Raw genomic sequence first — 18,716 nt, forward strand, 5'->3', positions numbered from 1 at the left:
AAGGACTTGTCCCCCTACCACACTGAGGAGGGGCTTACAGACCACCCAGCCCAGGCAGTGATGATGAGTCCTTGAGAATCTTATTTTCTTTCCTTTTCTGGTTTGTTTTCTGGTGAGATAGAAAATTTTTTTAAAACTGGGAGGTGGTAGGATTTCTTTTTGAAGTTGAAAACTTGATGTGAGTGTGGGAGGGAGAAATGAAAGAGTATTGAAGCTTTTACAGCTGTAAAGCTGACTGACTTTTAGGTCAAATATTTATATTTAAATTTGGTTTATTTGAAATTACTAGTATTTTAAATTTGCATCTACAGCTAGGACAACTTATTAATTGGATGTAAATTTAAATGTTAAAATTTTTAATTTAGTTACATTGAGATGAACTACAAAGAATCAAACATTAAAATTTTTTTTGCTTATATATAGAAGTGAAGAAAAGACAACAGTAACAGTAGTTCAGTAAAATAATTAATAATTTTGGACCTAGTACCATTTACTTTATTTGTGTCATTTGTCACATTAAGAAGAGGTTTAGAGGAGAAACATCATAGGTTTCATTGAATACTCATTTTCTGAGGTTTTTTTCCCAAGTAGTTTGTCAAGAGTGATGGCGGAGGGCACACATATGGATAGGTGAGCAGTGGGTGGCTTTCCTGGCACTTGGCACCTGGGCTTGCAGAGTGGGAAGCCTTTTCATTTGTTAATACTGTGTAGGCTGGAGTGCAGCGGCCCCCTTGGAGGACTGACTTGCCACCTTCTGGGGCGGTGGGTCCACACTGGAGTGCGTTGGTCTCTGGCTCCACCAACAGGCCGTCCTCTGGGCGGAGGTGTGCATTAGGCCAGCCTCTCTCACAGAGGGAGGGAGGAGAGCATGTGTGGAAGAAATCATCAAAAAAGTACTCCTGAAGTAAGCAATTTTATGGAGTTGGGATTTCAAAAAGTAGTTACAGATTCTGAATGTCTAATGATTTAAATTTTTAATTTATTAAATCTGTATATTAAAAATTGACAACTTGCGTGACAACCAGATATGACACTCAAAACAAAACTTTTGGCAAACTTCTCATAAATGGTTTTATTATGCTTAACTTACTATTTAAACTACATTGTGTCTTAAAGCTCCTGTGGGCTCAGGAGGTGGGAAGGCTGAGACATAGAGAAGGAGCCTGGCCGGGGTCGGGGGGCGGTTAGAGCTGCATTAACTAGGGGTTGGTCAGCCAGTGTGCAGGTGGTGCTTGCTGTGTTGTGTGGGTTTGTTTTTCTCTGTTTCTTTTAAAATGGCCTGCCTTTGGCTACTGTTTTAGGTTATTTACATGAGAAGGAGATATGGAATTGGTTCAACTTCCTGAGCTGATTAGAAGGCGTAATGTTGCCTGTGTGGATACGCCTGTGTCTGACTGTGTAGCAAGGCCTTTTTGGCTTGTCTCCAGAGGGGCCACAAGTCAGAGGTCATTTCCCGTGTGGGGGGCTCAGTATTTTCTAAATCTGTTTTCCCCCTCAACTATTTGGAATTATTAACTAAAAACTGGACATGCTATCAATAATATTTTGAGATGTCTTTTTTTTTTTGGTAGGGGGGTAATATATTTTTAGAGCAGTTTTAGGTTCATAGCACGGTTGAATGGAAAGTCCAGAAATTTCCCATACACCCCCTGCCTCCACACACACAGCCTACCCTACTATCAATATCCGCCACAGAGTGGGATATTTGTACAGTCAATGAACCTGCATCCACAGGTCATAATCACGCAAAGTCCATAGTTTGCAATACGGCTCACTCTTGGTTTTCAACATTCTGTAGGTTTAGACAAGTGTATATTTACATGTATCCACCGTATTATGGTACCATACAGAGTAGTTTCACTGCCCTTAAAATCCTCTGTGCTCCACTTACTTATCCCTCCCTCTTCCAACCCCACCCCTGGCAACCACTGATCTTTTTACTGTCTCCATAGTTTTGCCTTTTTCAGGATGTCACAGAATTGGAATCACACAAATATGTAGCCTTGTCTGATTAGCTTCCTTCACTTAGTAATGTGCAGGTAAGGTTCCTCCTGTCTTTTCAAGGCTTGATAGCGCCTTTCTTTTTAGTACTTGATAATATTGGATTGTCTGGATGGACCACAGTTTATGTGCTGGATCATATGGTAAGAGTATGTTTAGTTTTATAAGAAACTGACAAATTGTCTTCCAAAATGGCTGAACCATTTTGCATTCCCACCAGCAATGAACAAGAGTTCCTATTGTTCCATACCCTTCTCAACATTTGGTGTTGCCACTGTTTTGGATTTTTACCATTCTGCATGGTTGTATCTCATTATTGTCTTAATTTGCATTTCCTTGATTAACATATTATGTGGAACATCTTTTCTTATATTCATTTGCCATGTGTATATCTTTATTGGTGAGTTGTCTGTTCGGCTCTTTTGCTCATTTTTATTTATTTTAATAAATTTATTTATTTTTATTTTTGGCTGCATTGGGTCTTCGTTGCTGCACACGGGCTTTCTCTAGTTGCGGCAAGTGGGGGATACTCTTTGTTGCAGTGCGCGGGCTTCTCATTGGGTGGCTTCTCTTGTTACAGAGCATAGGCTCTAGGTGTGCAGACTTAAGTAGTTGTGGCACTCGGGCTCAGTAGTTGTGGCTCGTGAGCTCTAGAGCGCAGGCTCGGTAGTTGAGGCACACGGGCTTAGTTGCTCTGCGGCATGTGGGATCTTCCTGGAGCAGGGCTTGAACCCGTGTCCCCTGCATTGGCAGATGGATTCTTAACCACTGCGCCACCAGGGAAGCCCTTTTGCTCATTTTTAAATCAGGTTATTTGTTTTCTAGTCCAGTTTTAAGAGTTCTTTGTGTGATTTGGATAACACCCCTTTATCAGGTATGTCTTTTGGAAATATTTTCTCCCAGTCAGGCTTGTCTTCAAATACTTTCAGTGAAATGTCTTTGAAAAATAAAGAAACAATAAAGATTTATTGAGTGCTTACTATGTTCTGACACAATTGTAAGTGCTCTTAAAATTTTTTTCTTAAGTTGTGGTAAAATACGCATAACATAAAATGTACTATCTGAACCATCTTTAGGGTGTACAGTTCGGTGACATTAAGCACATTCACACTGCTGTGCAACACCACCACCTCCAAAACACTTTTCTTCTGGTAAAACTGAAACTCTGTGCCCATTAGACACTATTCCCTCCCCTCCCCTGGCCCAGCCACCACCAGTCTACTCTCTGTCTCTATGAATTTGACTCCTCTAGGGACTTCATATAGAATCTCACAGTGTTTGTCCTTTTGTGTCTGACTTATTTCACTCAGCATAATATCTTCAAGATTCATCCATGCTGTAGCCTGTGCCAGAATTTTCTGATGAAATGTCTTTTTAAAAAAGAAAAACACATTGCAATTTGGTCATTTGTGGAGGCTAATCAAATTATTGAGGGTCAAACATGATTCACAAGTGAATCATGTTACCAGCGAGGCAGTAGGTGAGACAACCTTTTTGCACACTGATGAACACTTCTTTTAAGGGACTTTGTGAGCTACTCTGGGGTGTGGGGAGGCACCACAAGGGGGGAGTTGAAGAAATGACAGTGAGCAGAGAGGCAGACACTGCTGGTCTGCTTGGAACCCAGGGCCTTTGCCTCTTGAGGCAGGCTTCTCTTTGCTTGTTTACTTGTTTGTTTGAATAGTTCTGGGTTCTACTTTGAGAGCTGTCACTAGAAACTGGTGCGGTGAGAGGGAGTCTTGCTGTTTTTACTATTTCATGGCTTTTAAATTTTGTGCCATGCACATTTATTGCCTGTTAATGACAGCAACAAAAATACTAATTGATATTCTACTCTGGACAGTAGCTTAATGGATTTTTTTTTTTTTTTTTTGAAGTAAGCCATCTGATTTCCCCTTCAACAATCAGAATTATTTCTGGAGAAATTCTTAAGGAAATGGTACCATTTCTAACCCAGCAGGCATACACAGATCTCACCCGGAACCTAAGGAGCCAGACGTATTTCAGAATCAGAGTAGTTTGGATTTTAGAAAAGTAGTACAGTGTGTGTACTGTATATTGTTTCAAATTCCCAGCACCCTGTAATCCAACACATTAGAATTTCTGTTACAAAACACATGAATTTTCTAAGTGGGATAATTAAAGGCTAGAATTAGCTCTTTCTCAGTTCAGATCAGAATTGGCTGCAAATCATTTCAGATCAGGTTTTTTGGAGCTATTTGCTTTTTGGAATTTGTGAACAAGGGGTTGTGGGCCTGTATAAGGTAGAGGCCTTTAAGGCAAGTCATTGTGGTGGGATATGAAGAGTAAGATGCTGATAGGTGGCTGTCCTCCAGCCCAGAGTCTGCAGTCCTGCTGTTTCTCTCTGCTCAAGTATCCTCCTTTCCTCCTGTGAGCTGATGTCTATCAAGGACCAGGGCTCACACTGTCCCCAGTCTGCTCTGCTTCTCTGAATTCATAGTTATTTATCTGTCCCCTTCATTCCACTTGAACATTTCTCAGATCTTTCCCTTACCTTCCTGCTGCATAGCTCTTGACTTAGCGATTTTTCACCTGGCCTTCTGGAGTACTTTCTTAGTTGGTCTCTAGTCTTGTCACCGTCTACAATTTGTTCTTATTTTTGTCTTTAGTATAATCTACATACAGAAAAGCTCAATATAGATCCTAAGTATAAAGCTTAATGAGAACCCACGGTGTAACCTGCCCCCAGTTAAGAAACATTGCCTTGTCAGCGCACAGAAGCCCGCCATGTGTCCCTCCTAGCCACAGAACCACTATCCCGAGTTCTAAACTGTGTAGAGTGTTTGCTTTTGATTTCGTATACATGGAGTTATACAGAACGTACTTCAGAGGGTGGTGCTGGCTTTTCACTGAGTAAAATGTTTTTGAGATTAGCCCATATTTCTGTACTTGGCTGTGGATCATTCATTCTCATTGCTGTAAAGTATTGAATAATGTGAGTATAGTGCAGTTTGATATTTTGCCATAGATGGACATTTAGGTAGTTTTATTTGGGGCTATTATAATGGATAATGCTGCTATGAGTCTTACAGATTTTTTTTTTAAGTGGAAGACTTTTTTAGTTGAACACTTGATTGAGATTCTGGTAGCTGTGTTTTGACAAGCACGTGCACGTTTCTGTTAGATAAGCTCCAGTGGCTCGCAGGATGTACATATGTTCGGCTTTCATAGGTACAACCACTTTGGAAAACACTTTCTGCATTTACACTTCTTTGACACTGTGTAAGATAGAGTTCAGGTGTCTTCACAGCTTCGTCACATTGGCATTTTCTCTTTTTCATTTTAGGTTTTCTAATGGGTATGTTGTGGTATTGTACTGTGGTTCTAATTTGCATTTGTCTCATGACTAATGACGTTGATCTTTTCCTGTGCATATTGGCCATTCAGCGTAGTATTTTGAAAAGACTTTCCTGCAGATTGAGCAAATGAACACCTCTTGTGTGCAGCTGACCTAATAAGTGAGAAGTCTAAATGCATCTGCCGGTATTCAGCATCGGCAATACATCAGTGTGGAGGGTGACGCTGCATCAGAACTGCCGATTCAGAGAGCAGACCTCATGGGTTATGCTTTTGTTTTCCTACCCATAAAGTGGAAATTATCTTTTTATAAACTGCCTCAAGAATGGAGTGCCTTACTCCATTGTCGAACATATGTAGCAACTGTCCATTTAATAAGGAACTTGATGCAGTCATGTCTCTTACTGCTGTGTAATTGGTAGCCTTATCAATGGTTTAAAAAACACAATCCTAGGATGGAGGAAGTGGGTGAAGCGGGGAGGGTCAAAATTACAAACTTCCAGCTGTAAGATGAATAGGTCCTGGGGATGTAATGTACAACATGGTGCCTGTAGATAACAATACTGTATTGTAAATTTGAAAGTTGGTAAGACAGTAAATCTTAAAAGTTCTGCATACACACACACACACACACACACACACACACACACACACACACACACACACACACACACACACACACAGACTGTAACTATTGAGTTGATGGTGTTAACTAACCTTAGTGTGCTAATCAGTCTGCACTATATGCATTTATCATTACCTTACATTATCTTAAACTTATATCATGTTATATCTCAATATAACAAAAAAATTCCACAATTCTAGACATTATATTCCTTGTGTTTGGAACCTCCCAGGGAAAACAAAAGTGATGTTTTCTCTAGTACATTAGTCTCCAGAGTGTGTGTGTGTACCCCAGAAAGAGATCAAGATGATCTTTTAGAATTTTGGAAGAAGATATACTTCTGATTGTTTTTCTCGTCCTGTTTGGTTGCTATTTTTATGTTTTATAATGTGTAGTACAGTAATATAATTTATACATATGTGAATGTGTTGTTGCCACATTAATCTTTTCTTTTAAAAAACATTTTTTGAGGTATACTTTACATAGGATAAAACAAAGCTATTTTGGGGCTTCCCTGGTGGTGCAGTGGTTAAGAACCTGCCTGCCAACGCAGGGTACATGGGTTCGGGCCCTGGTCTGTGAGAATCCCACATGCCGCGGAGCAGCTAAGTGCGTGCGCCACAACTGCTGAGGCTGCGCTCTGGAGCCCGCGAGCCACAACTGCTGAAGCCCGCGTGCCTAGAGCCCGTGCTCCACAACAAGAGAAGCCACCGCAATGAGAAGCCCACGCACTGCAGCAAGGAGGGGCCCCCGCTCGCCGCAACTAGAGAAAGCCCACCCGCAGCAACGAAAACCCAATGCAACCAAAAATAAATAAAATAATTTTTTTAAAAAAAAGCTATTTTAAGGGTACCTTTCAAAGAGTTTTGACGGATGCATATATTTATGTAACCAAAACTTCAATCAAGATAATAGAACATTTCTCCCTCCCAGAATCTCTTTCCTGCCCTTTTACCCCTCTTCACTAAACTGAAAGTCCTAGGCAGTCACTGATCTGCTTTTCATCACTGTAGACTAGTTCTGTCTTTTCTAGGATTTCTTAAGAATTGAATCATGCAGTGTGTACTCTTCAGTTTGGCTTTTTTTGATTAACATGTTTTTGAGATTCATCCATGTTGCTTGTTTGGGCACTTTTTTTGGGTTCTGTTTTGGTTTTGCAACTTTATTTATTTATTTTTGGCTGCACTGGGTCCTTGCTGATGCGTGTGGGCTCTCTTTTTAGTTGCAGCGAGTGGGGGCCACTCCTCGCTGTGGTGTGCAGGCCTCTCATTAAGGTGGGTGGCCTCTCTTGCTGCAGAGCATGGGCTCTAGGCATGCGGGCTTCTGTAGTTGTGGCACATGGGCTCAGTAGTTGTGGCTCGCGGGCTCCAGAACGCAGGCCCAGCAGTTGTGGCACACGGGCCTACCTGCTCTGCTGCATGTGGGATCCTCCTGGACCAGGACTCAAACCTGTGTCCCCTGCATTGGCAGGCGGATTCTTAACCACTGTGCCACCAGGGAAGCCCCCAGTTTTTTCCTTTGTGATTGTTGAGTGGTAGTTGAGAAATATCTTCTTGCATGGACTTAACATCATTGGTTGATCCATTCACCTGTTGCTGGACACCTGGGCCATTTCCAGGTTGAATTGTTATGCATCCTGCTGCTGTGAACATTCATGAAGGAGCCTGTGTGGACAGATGCTCTCATTTCTCTTTGTCAAATGCCTAAGAGTGGAGTGGCTTTACCAAGAAGCCAACAGACTTTCCCAAAGCAGTCCCACCCTTTTATATTCCCGCCAGCAGTGTGGGAGAGTTCTAGTTGCTCTGTGACCTCATCAGCACTTGGTTTTGTCAGTTTTTTCATATTAGCCATTCTGTGGGTGTGCAGTGGTATCTTATTGTGGTTCTGACTTGCATTTCACTGATGACCAATGATGCTGAGCATATTTTCATGTGCTTGTTAGCCATTTCTGTACTACTTTAGTGAAGGTCTCTTTGACCATTTTTAATGGGTTGTGTTCTTATTGAATTTTAAGAATTCTTTGTATATCCTGAACACAAGTCATCTGTGAGCTATGTGTATTATGAATATTTCTCCGATTCTGTCCCTTGCCTTTTCATTTCTTGATAATATATTAGCCATATGTTGACTCCTGCTTAATTTTTCACTTAAAAGTGTACAATCAAAAATATTTGGAGGCTACTGCTCTTCTGCATTGGCAGAAGGAATTGCTGTGAACTGGGGAGAGGAAGGAGGGAGCCCAGGCCCTGCCCCACAGCTTTGCTTGTGAGTTCAGTCTGAGTCAGGTGTCTGTTGGAGAGCCTGCTTTGGTTTCATGTGAATGTTATTTTGGCAAGTTTGGGGTAATCTCAGGAGTAGTCCCACCTCAAAGGGGTAGTCGCTTCTCTCTGAGCACCTACTGTATGCTCAGCACGATTAACTGTTTGCTGCTACCGTCAGTGACATGGACGGAGGGCCCACCCAGCCATCTGCACCCAGAGCCGTGGGTGTGGTGGCTTGTGATCCAGGCGAGAGAGGGCTCAAGACTGCTGGAAGCACAAAGCATCACATTGACTACACTAATATCCAGTACTGCCTTCACCCTCAGCCTGGCATCAGGATTTTTAATGAGTGTGCTTCTCTGAGTCAGCCTTTCCCCCAACAGCAAATTGCCACGCAAAGTAGTAGATAAGGCAGCTCTTTCCAGTACCTTCATTAATGGAATTGCAGTGCAGTAAGTGGCCAACAGACAAAATTCTTCTCCAAGCCAAAGAAAAACCTCAGAAGCAGTTGTGAAGCTGCTGGTCACATGTGTTGCTGGAAAACCCAACACCAGCTCTCTAAATTGGGTCAGGAATGTTTCTGGAATCAAGGCTTCGTGGTCTGTGGGTACAAAAGCAGATCTGCCTATGGAAATGCACCATTTCCTACTAGTCTTAGGATACAGGGCCAGGTCCAGTGCAAAATGAAAGTGTGGATTAAGAATGCTGCAAAAATCTCCAAGGATATATTGTACAACAAAGGGAATATAGCCAATATTTTATATCTATAAATGGAACATAACCTTTAAAAATTGTGAATCGCTGTGTTGTACACTGGAAACTTATATAATATTGTACATCAACTATACCTCGTTTTTTTAAGAAGCTGCAAAAAGCTTTTCATTTCTTTTGTGGTCTCTCTCTCTCAACCTGCTGCGGTATTTTTGTTATTAATATCAAGCTTTCTTAGGTGGAGGGGTACTCGTGGGGCAAGTGCAGACTCTCCCAGGTGCCCCTGTCCAGGCCCCGTCCTGGACAGTGGGTGGTCGTGGAGGGGAAGGGGGTGGGGGAGGCAAGATGTGTGTGAACTGAGCCTCCACGCCCCAGGCTGTGGTCCTTTGACCCATTGGACCTCATTTACAAGACACAGACTCAGATAAAATGATGAAGGAGATTTCAGGGTGCTGGCTACGGAACATTCAGCCTCATCTGGGCCCTTCTGAGCACAACGCCTGTTCGACTCACTAACTAGCCACATGCCTGCAGTGGCCCTGTCCACGCAGAAAAGCTTTGTTTCACGTGCTGTGTAGTTTCTAAGTCACCTCAAAGCTAAACATGCAGTGAAAGTGCTTCACTCAAAGATAAATCTCGCAGGGCCTGAGCCCAGGTTGCAGGTGTCTTATTGTTTTTTTGTTTTTTTTTTTTGCGGTACGCAGGCCTCTCACTGTTGTGGCCTCTCCCGTTGCGGGGCACAGGTTCCGGATGCGCAGGCTCAGCGGCCATGGCTCACAGGCCCAGCCACTCCACGGCATGTGGGATCTTCCCGGACCGGGGCACGAACCTGTGTCCCCTGCATTGGCAGGCAAACTCTCAACCACTGCACCACCAGGGAAGCCCCACAGGTGTCTTATTGAATCAGACTTTTGAGGCTCTGGTTAGAAGTTCATGCTAGGGACTTACCTGGTGGCGCAGTGGTTAAGAATCCTCCTGCCAATACAGGGGACACGGGTTCGAGCCCTGGTCCAGGAAGATCCTACATGCCATGGAGCAACTAAGCCCATGCGTCGTAACTACTGAGCCTGCTTTAGAGCCCACAAGCCACAACTGCTGAAGCCTGCGTGCCAACTACTGATACCATGCGCCGCAGCTACTGAAGCCCACGCACTCTAGGACCTGAGTGCCGCAGCTGCTGCCTGTGTGCTGCAACTACTGAAGCGTGCGTGCCTGGAGCCTGTGCTCTGCAACAAGAGAAGCCACTGCAATGAGAAGCCTGTGCACCGCAACGAAGAGGAGCCCCCGCTCTCTCCGCAACTAGAGAAAGCCCACGCGCAGCAACAAAGACCCAATGCAGACAAAAATAAAAAATAAATTTAAAAAAGAAGGAATAGCTTTATTATATATAAAAAGCAAATTCGGGGCTTCCCTGGTGGCGCAGTGGTTGAGAGTCTGCCTGCTGATGCAGGGGACACGGGTTCGTGCCCCTGTCCGGGAAGATCCCACATGCCGTGGAGCGGCCGGGCCCGTGAGCCATGGCCGCTGAGCCTGTGCGTCCGGAGCCTGTGCTCCGCAACAGTGAGAGGCCCGCGTACCGCACAAAAAAAAAAAAAAAAAGAAATTCATGCTAAACCCAACAAAAACTATAGTAACGTGGCCTCTTTTAATAAACACCATTGTGTTTCATGAGTTTTATAGAATGTTTTATCATTTTTTAGGGTAAGAAGTCAAGCTGAGGTAAGGTGTTGCTTGAGGTTTACTGCAGAGGAGCAGCAGAGAAAATTGTGAACTACTTAGGGTTTCGGGCTCCTTCCAGTATGGTCTTCATTGTCCTAACCTGCCTTATAGTGGGTCAGGCTGTTGACCTGTGACTTGTGCTCTTTAATAAGTGGCTGCTGGCCTCCCAAAGACACCTCCTCTGAGGGGCAGCCCTCTCCTGAGCTGATGAGCTGCCCCTCCACATACCTTCTCCTGGGGCGAAGGGAGCACCCGCCAGGCTCTAAGTGGCCCTTTCAGACCCATGGTGGTGGCAGCTCAGCGTGACCAGTGGGTAGGACTGACTGGTGGTGTGGACATGTTGCTCTTGGAGCCACAGAAAAGGCAGCCCCAGGTGGGGGAGTGATTTATGAGTCACTGACAAATGTGATTGATTAAGGGCTACAATTCGTTAAAGGTTGTAGTAAAAGTTTTGATATTTCTGTCAAAAACTAGAGGAAACTAGTAGAAGAGAATGATCAAAGTGTATATATAGGCCCATTTAAAGTTCCTTCTTGGCTAAGTTCGCCTCAGGGTTTGGAAAGAAAAGGAATTTTTCTTCCATTTTTGTAAAAGATAAAAAAGAGGCATGGCTTGACATCATAACTGAGTTGGTACTAGAACCCATTGTTAAACTCCCACAGTAGTGTGTCCTCCTGCAGGGTAATGCTTGCTTGAGTCCTGAAGGCTGTTCTCTTCCACCAGACCTGCTGGTTGCGTTTCTTAGGCTCTTTCTCCTCTGTGATGTGGCGAATGTACCCTCTCACTGCAGAGAACACCGAGTGTGTCTGTTCAGGTTTCAGGAGGGGCTGGTTGGACATCCCCCTGGGATTATGGGTAACGGGCACCTCAGAGGTCATGTGTCCACTTAGCCACTGCACCCCCCAGCCTGTTCCTCATCCATCCTCATCTCAGTAATTGGTACCAGCGTTCTTAGCCACACGAGCCAGATGTGAAGTCAGTCGTCCTGCGGTCTTCTCCCTTCTGTGCCCACACATATTGGTGGGTCATCAGGGCCGTTTATTTCCATCTCCCATACCAGTCAGATCCCGTCTCCTCTTTCTGTCCTCACTGCCTCACGTGGTGTGAGCACTGCACACCCTGGCTCCTTGGAAGCCTCCTCACTGGTTTCCTCATTTCCCCCCTTACCTCCCGATCCAGTCTTGGATGTAACTGTCCACACAGTTCTTCAAATGCAGAAGATCCTGTTGCCTTCCTCCTTGGCAATCACTGCTGCTCATAGCAAGTCATCGATGGCCTCAGAGCACTGTCCACCCTGTGTGACATGTTATTTTTATTAACACAGTCATTGCTTTGCCAATCCCGAGATTAAATGATCGGATTGTCTTCTTCTTATTAGATTATCTTTGTCAGCTGTCACAGGTGAATGACAGAGTAACTGGCCTCTCATTTCTTCCCTTGGAGAGCAGTTCAGCTGCTCAGCTAATGTCTCTGTGGCCAGTTGCATAGCTGAAAGGACTTGAAATGATTTTCCAGACATCCCTTGGGATTGCTAACACTAGGGAGGTGGTGGTATGTGGGGAGGGTCCTCGCTATAAGCCCTTCTGCCCATTGACCGCAGGTGTGGCCACGGAACTCGCTCCTTCTGTCTTTTCTCTCTGCCTTGGAACCAGCAGTATCCTCACTGGAGCCACTGCATCAGCCTGGGCCCCAGAGTGAGGGAAAAGTGGAGCAGAGCAGCCACAAGCAGCCACTTATGGGGTGGGTGGATGGTAGAAGCTGGACCCAGACCTTTGCTGTGAGCCACAGAGATCTTGGGCCGTATGTAGAACAGCAGGGTTCAGCCTATGCTGGCTGTCAGGACACTCAGTGCTGTGCTCTAGGAACATGGTAGGGAGATACTGTTCTGTGTGAATATTGTTATATGTAGGATGGGACAAATCTTCCCAGGAGAGAAGAAATCCAGAGTACAGAGTATGGTGTCACCACAAACCACAGCTTCTTGGGTCACAATCTGGAAGCCCAGTGATGGGACGGTGTGTAGGTTTAACAGACATCAACTGTGTTGGGTGAATGTGAGGGCACAGGTGTCAGGGTCACTTGTGTGAATGTGGCCATGACCCTGTCCTGTGAACTCCAGAACTGGGGTTGTACTTCCCTGCTTAGCCCGAGGCTGACTATCAGGGACAAACAGACTCTGGAGGAGGGTCTGGAGTTGATAAGAATTGCAGTGAGGTGACATTTCATAACTGTGTCAGGGGTCCCACAAGATTGTCCTTGGAATTTGGTGGGATTCTGAAATGTATAGAAGACAGATAACGATGAGGGTGTGTCCCAGAGCAGGGCTCTCAGATTGTCTGTGGAGAAGGTCCACTCTGAACAAGTAGAAGAGTGAGTGGTTTCCAAACACTCTGTGTCTATGCTCACCTTGTCATGGCTCATGACACAGTTCCTGGCCTGGCTCAGGCCCAGCAACACCTGGAGTGGCACAGCCTAGATCATCAAGCTTTGCATGGGACATCTTGAAAGTTTCCAAATTTTTTTCTTTTTCTTTGAAATTACTCAGACCTATAGAAAAGTTGCAAAAATAGAACAGAGATTCTCATTTTCCCAGATTCCCCAAATATTAACATTTACCACACTTGCTTCATTGCTCTGTTTTTTCCCTGAAATTTTTGAGAAGCTGCATACGTGATGCATTTTTACCTCTAAAATATTTCCATGTGTATTTCCTAAAAAATTTCCTTCCATAACCACAGCCCAGGTACCAAAGCAAATTAGCGTTGATACAACACTGTGACCTAACCCACCGGCCTTAACTGGACTTAGCAGTCTTTTACTGATGCCCTTTTTCTAGAGTCAGATCACACATGCATTGAACTTTACTCTCATTTGTGACCGTTCCTTGGCCTTTCTGTGTCTTCTGTGTTGATTTTTGTTTGGTTGGTTTTTTTTAAAGAAGTAGGGTCATCTGCTGGGGGTGAGATAGGAAGTTAGCAGGTCATAGATTTAGGGAGCTGGAGAAAGTTGGGTTTTTTTTGTTTGTTTTAATATTTATTTGGCTGCGCTCGGTCTTAGCGGCATGCAGGATCTTTATTTGCAGCATGTGGGCTCTTAGTTGCGGCATGTGGGATCTAGTTCCCTGACCAGGGATTGAACCCAAGCCCCCTACATTGGGAGAGTGGAGTCTTAACCACTGGACCACCAGGAAAGTCCCATTGTTTTGTAGAATATTTGAGGACAGGCCAGTTGTTTTGTAGAATATTTGTCTGATGTTTCCTCTTGGTGAGATCTGGGTTTGTTATTTTTAGCAGGAAATCCAAAAGTGAGGCAGTGTCTTCTTGGTGCCCCACGGCAGGGACACTGTTGCTGCGTTGTGCCCTGGCCATGCGGGTGGCATCTGCAGGCCTTGTCCCATTAAACTTTCTAAAATACTGTTTAAAAACTGAGGGACTCCAGAGTTATCCTAACAATGACTGTCTGAATCGCATTCAGACGTGTTGTTTTAAGTAGGTAGAAATGGAGCCCACTTGTGGGGAGATTTTTCCAACTCAGGAAGTGTGTCTGAGTAATCTGTGCCACGACAGAGAAGGATGACAGGAGGCTGGGGGACATGATGGCTCTCCTCCCCCGGGGCCTGCCGTCACTGTGGATGCTGAGGTGGAAGGCTGCTCTGCTGCACTCACCTTTCCGAGTGGTGCTGTGGGGCCAGACCACTGTTCCTGCCTGTCTCGTCCTCTGTGGGGTAAAGGGTATGGGAGCCAACCTCTTCCTGAGGCCACCTACACCTCTGAAGTGGCCCAGTTGGACTTGGTTGTAGGGAATAGTTTGCCTAAATTGTTAATTGTTTGAACTTGCTTTGCATAGAGATATCACTAAATTTGACTTTCCGTTTGGTTGGAGGCTTATTTCAGTGTGCTTATTATTTCTGCCTAGCTGTATGATGTTAGTGTTGAAGTATTTGCAGTAAGGCCTGGCTTTGTATTGATACATAAAGAACAGGTCTTCACGGACTTCCCTGGTGGCACAGTGGTTAAGAATCCGCCTACCAATGCAGGGGACACGGGTTCGAGCCCTGGTCTGGGAAGATCCCACATGCCGCAGAGCAACTAAGCCCGTGTGCCACAGCTACTGAAACCTGTATGCCTAGAGCCCGTGCTCCACAAGAGAGGCCACCGCAAGGAGAAACCCGCGCACCGCAATGAAGAGTGATCCCTGCTCGCCACAACTAAAGAAAGCCCGGGCGCAGCAGCGAAGACCCAGTGCAGCACCACCCCCCCAAAAATAAATAAATAAATAACAGGTCTTCAGAATCCTTAGAGCTTCTTTGTGAATCTGAAAATTCAGAGCTCTAAAATTCAGAGCTCTAGACCCAAGCCGTTGGCTTGCATATCTCATTTGTAAGAGTTTCCATTCCAAGAAAAATGCCTGTCACCAAGTATAGGAGACTAAGAGAGAGGTGAAGAAAAGGATATTTGCAACTCTGAATCCATATTAAAATTGTTAATGTTTATTCAAGTAAAAGAAGCTTAGTTTTTGTCAGGGTCCTTGCCTAAGGTTGAAGCCATCAGCTGTTGTGTTGCTTCAGTTTTGACTTGTGGCTCAAGTTGCACGGCTTCTCAGAGGTGCTCAGTACCTGGTCATGTTTTGCTTAGGGGTTTGCCGTTCTGCTTTCTGCGGTCTGGTTTTTCTTATTGTTCATTTTAAAATCTTTCCCTTTTCTCTGTTATTTTGTCATATTTCTCAGAGTTCTCATAAACAGATGCATGTTTTTATACTGAGCTTTATTACAAATCTTTCAGGATCAGTTAAAGTATTTTTAAAGAGCACACGGTGTTAGGTATTGTGATGGTACGAAGCAGCGTGAGACCCGGGCAGCATGCTCTTAATTTCCCTAATCAGTATAGTATCTTAGGCTCTTAAACCCTTTCCATGACCTGAAGTGCTTCATGGGAACGAGGACCAGCATGCCCAGACGTAACAGCCTCTTGGTGGTGGTGTGGGGGAGACAGAGATCTGACACTCAGCTTGCTTTGTCTGCTGTTTTAATGTTTTGCTGCTCTTTTTACTTTTGTGAAACAATTAATTAAAATTATCCCACTGTTTTTTTTTTAACATGTTGGGTAGGGTGGGCTGGGCTACCTACCTGCATTATTAATTTATTTTCTTTCTTTTTGGTTGTGTGGCTTGTGGGACCTTAGTTCCCTGACCAGAGATCCAACCTGGGCCCCCTGCAGTAGAAGCATGGAGTCGTAACCACTGGACCGCCAGGGAAGTCCCTATCCCACTGTTTTTTATTTCTAGCTTAGAAAAGTCAAGCAGTGGCCATTCACATTCCCTAAAGGGGAACAAGGATTTCATCACTAATGGAACTCCATAGAGAACTCAAACACTGTTTTGATATATTTGGCTTCGAATGTAACCTACATAGAAAAATCGGTTATAATTATAACATGGCTGCCCAGGTAAAGAAATACACCATTGTTAACCCAAAAGTATAGGAAATGTTCTGTGAACCCCCTGGCATGTTATCAACATTTTACCGATTTCTGTATCCATCTACAGATGGCTTTTTTAATTAAAAAAAAAAACCTCTCTACTGAAGTATACTACATACACAGAAGAGTGTATGTTTCATACATGTGTAACTCGATGAATTTTCACTAATAGGAACTCACCCATGTAATCATAACTCAGATTGAAAAACAGAAAGTTACCAGACTACCTGGGTAGCTTTTAAATGTGTTTTATGGCTCATACACCTATGAGAAGTTCATGCTTAGATGCAAACAGAGATACCATTTTCACCTGTCAAGGGGGTGGGGTTAGTGGCAGTGTCCACTGATGGCCGGGACAGTCTCACATGCTGTCGGTCAGAGGCTGTCAGCAGGTGGCCTGACAGTGCCTTGCATTGCTTTAGATGCCCTCTGTGCCCTTGGAGCCTGAGGTTTATGGATGGCGCCTGTGACGTGGAGACGATTGTTGTCTTTAATTGGAAACTTTGGGAATAGGATACTAAGGAAGGAAGTCCTCCATGTGGTGGTGCTAGCCCTGAAGGCAGCGCTCAGCCTGCGCTGAGGTCTGTCTGCGAACAGACCCTGTGGGTGACACTGAGGGAACGTGTAGACTGAGGGCCAACATGCAAGGTGTGGTCCTATTTTGTGGAAAGCAGAAATAAACCCCGGAGACATGTAGGTACCCCTTGGGGGAGGGAGGAGTCCCATTCTCACATTCCCGTGTTGGAATTGTGCACAGTGCTTTGTTGCTTCCGTGGCATGTGGAGGACAGGCAGGTGGGTGTGCTGCTCCTCTGGTTCAGTCTGGGCTTCTGTGAGTTCCCAGGTGATGACGGAACGAACAACACAGTGGATGGTGAGTGTCCAACTGTAGGAAAAGCAAGTATTATTGACATCTTACAGTGGGGCTGAAGGTAGTGTGGTTTTTTCATTTTAATAAACATTTGAGTGTTTGATAAATATTTGAATTAATCCTCATGGTACTCTCAGAGATAGATGCTGTCATCTGTTCTGTGGATGAGGAAACAGACACAGAGAGGTAACTGCTCTGCGGGATCGGATGCCCTCGTGCTGGGTGACGATGCTTGTTCTAACAGCCTGGCCTTCCTGGTGAACAGTGACTATCGCCTGAGGACAGGAGCTCGGGAACTACAAATGGGAGGAAAAGGAGGAAACTTCCTTACTCCTGTAATTGTTATATATATTGTGCTAGAAATTAAGGCCAGTGGGGTCTTAATCCCTTTCTTTTCTAGGCCTGGAGTTGATTATTCAGATCTCATGCTAGCGACAAAGGGGCAGCTGCAATTGTGGGCTTCCCATTCGTTGTATTCATGTGATTTGCTTGTTTTAATTACCTTTTTAATGTATGAAACTGGGTACTTGTTCATTAATTCCAACAAGTGTGTACTGAGGGCCTTCTCTGTATATACCAGGGACTCTTCTGGTCTCCAGGTTATAGCAGTGAACTGAGCTTTGTTCTACTGGAGGTTGTATCCTATTGGGGTGACAACAAGCAAAAGTGGGGTAACAGAATCATGTGGCCGGAGTGAAATGAAGAACAAGGTGGCAGCAAGGGCAGAGTGTGGGGCGGTCAGGAAACCCTCGGATAGGCAGCTGAGGGGTGGGAGGGGACCCCTGGGTAGTGAGCAAGAGGAGGAACGGACAAGAGGCAGGGATGTGGGGTCTGACCCACAGTGGGGTGGGGGCCTCTGGGGTATTAAAGTGGAGGGAGGACAGCATGAGAGAAGGACCTCGAGAAGGAAAGGGCTGTGCCCCGAGGGCAGCAGAGACAGAGGCTGGCCTTTTTGTATCTTTGAACGCCACGTGCAGATCTTGCTGTTTTAGAAACACCCTGGCTACTGGCTGCAGACAGACTAGAGTAGGAACCTGAGAGAAGGGCTGGGCAAGAGATGTCATCAGAGGTAAGCAGGTGAGGGACATGCCTGGGGCACCTCCTTCTTGCGATGGGACCTTCCATGCACTGCGGGGTTAGCAGCATTCCTGCCTGGCCTCCACCTACTCAGTGCCAAGAGCACATCTCCAGATCCCAAGCCTGTCTCCAGACCCTTACCCAGTGTAGATTAAGTGGTATTTGAGTCTTTTTTGAGTCTCCTCTCCCGTTTTTTTTTTTTTCTTGTTGAGCTGGTCTAAATGATGTTTTTGCTTACTAGTGTTTTTAAATCATGTGATGCCTCCTTTGTGTTTCCCTCATTAATCGACTTGTAACATGTGAGGTGAACTTGAAATGGGCTTCTCTCCGACTCTTCCATGCAAGTCGAGGCTCCAGTATGTTTGGGGACACTCGGGCTCTGCGACCTGTTGTGGATGGGGCATCCTGCCCACCGATCGGCAGATGGGCGCTGACAGTTGGCTTTTCTTTTTTAGGTGCACGTTCAGGTTCCCGAGCACAAACATCAAGATCACATTCACTGCCCTGTCCAGCGAGAAGAGGGAGAAACAGGAAGCGCCCGAGTCCCCCGTGAAGCCCGTGCAGGCTCACATCTCGCCGCTGACCATCAACATTCCAGACACCATGGCCCACCTCATCAGCCCCCTCCCCTCCCCCACAGGAACCATCAGGTACACA

At 45.1% G+C, this 18,716-nt stretch overlaps 1 protein-coding gene across 2 annotated transcripts in view; it reads left to right on the top strand.

The window, feature by feature from the left end:
- Nucleotides 1-18,716, top strand: part of FOXK2 (forkhead box K2) — a 69,457-nt gene that overhangs the window by 23,311 nt on the left and 27,430 nt on the right. For both annotated transcript variants that reach the window (XM_030843296.2, XM_060290206.2), the window contains exon 2: nt 18,515-18,709. In XM_030843296.2, the coding sequence (XP_030699156.2) occupies nt 18,515-18,709 (195 nt within the window). The remainder of the gene's footprint in view (nt 1-18,514; nt 18,710-18,716) is intronic.

Source organism: Globicephala melas, chromosome 20, assembly GCF_963455315.2.
Source record: "Globicephala melas chromosome 20, mGloMel1.2, whole genome shotgun sequence".
Classification (NCBI taxonomy): Eukaryota; Metazoa; Chordata; class Mammalia; order Artiodactyla; family Delphinidae; genus Globicephala; species Globicephala melas.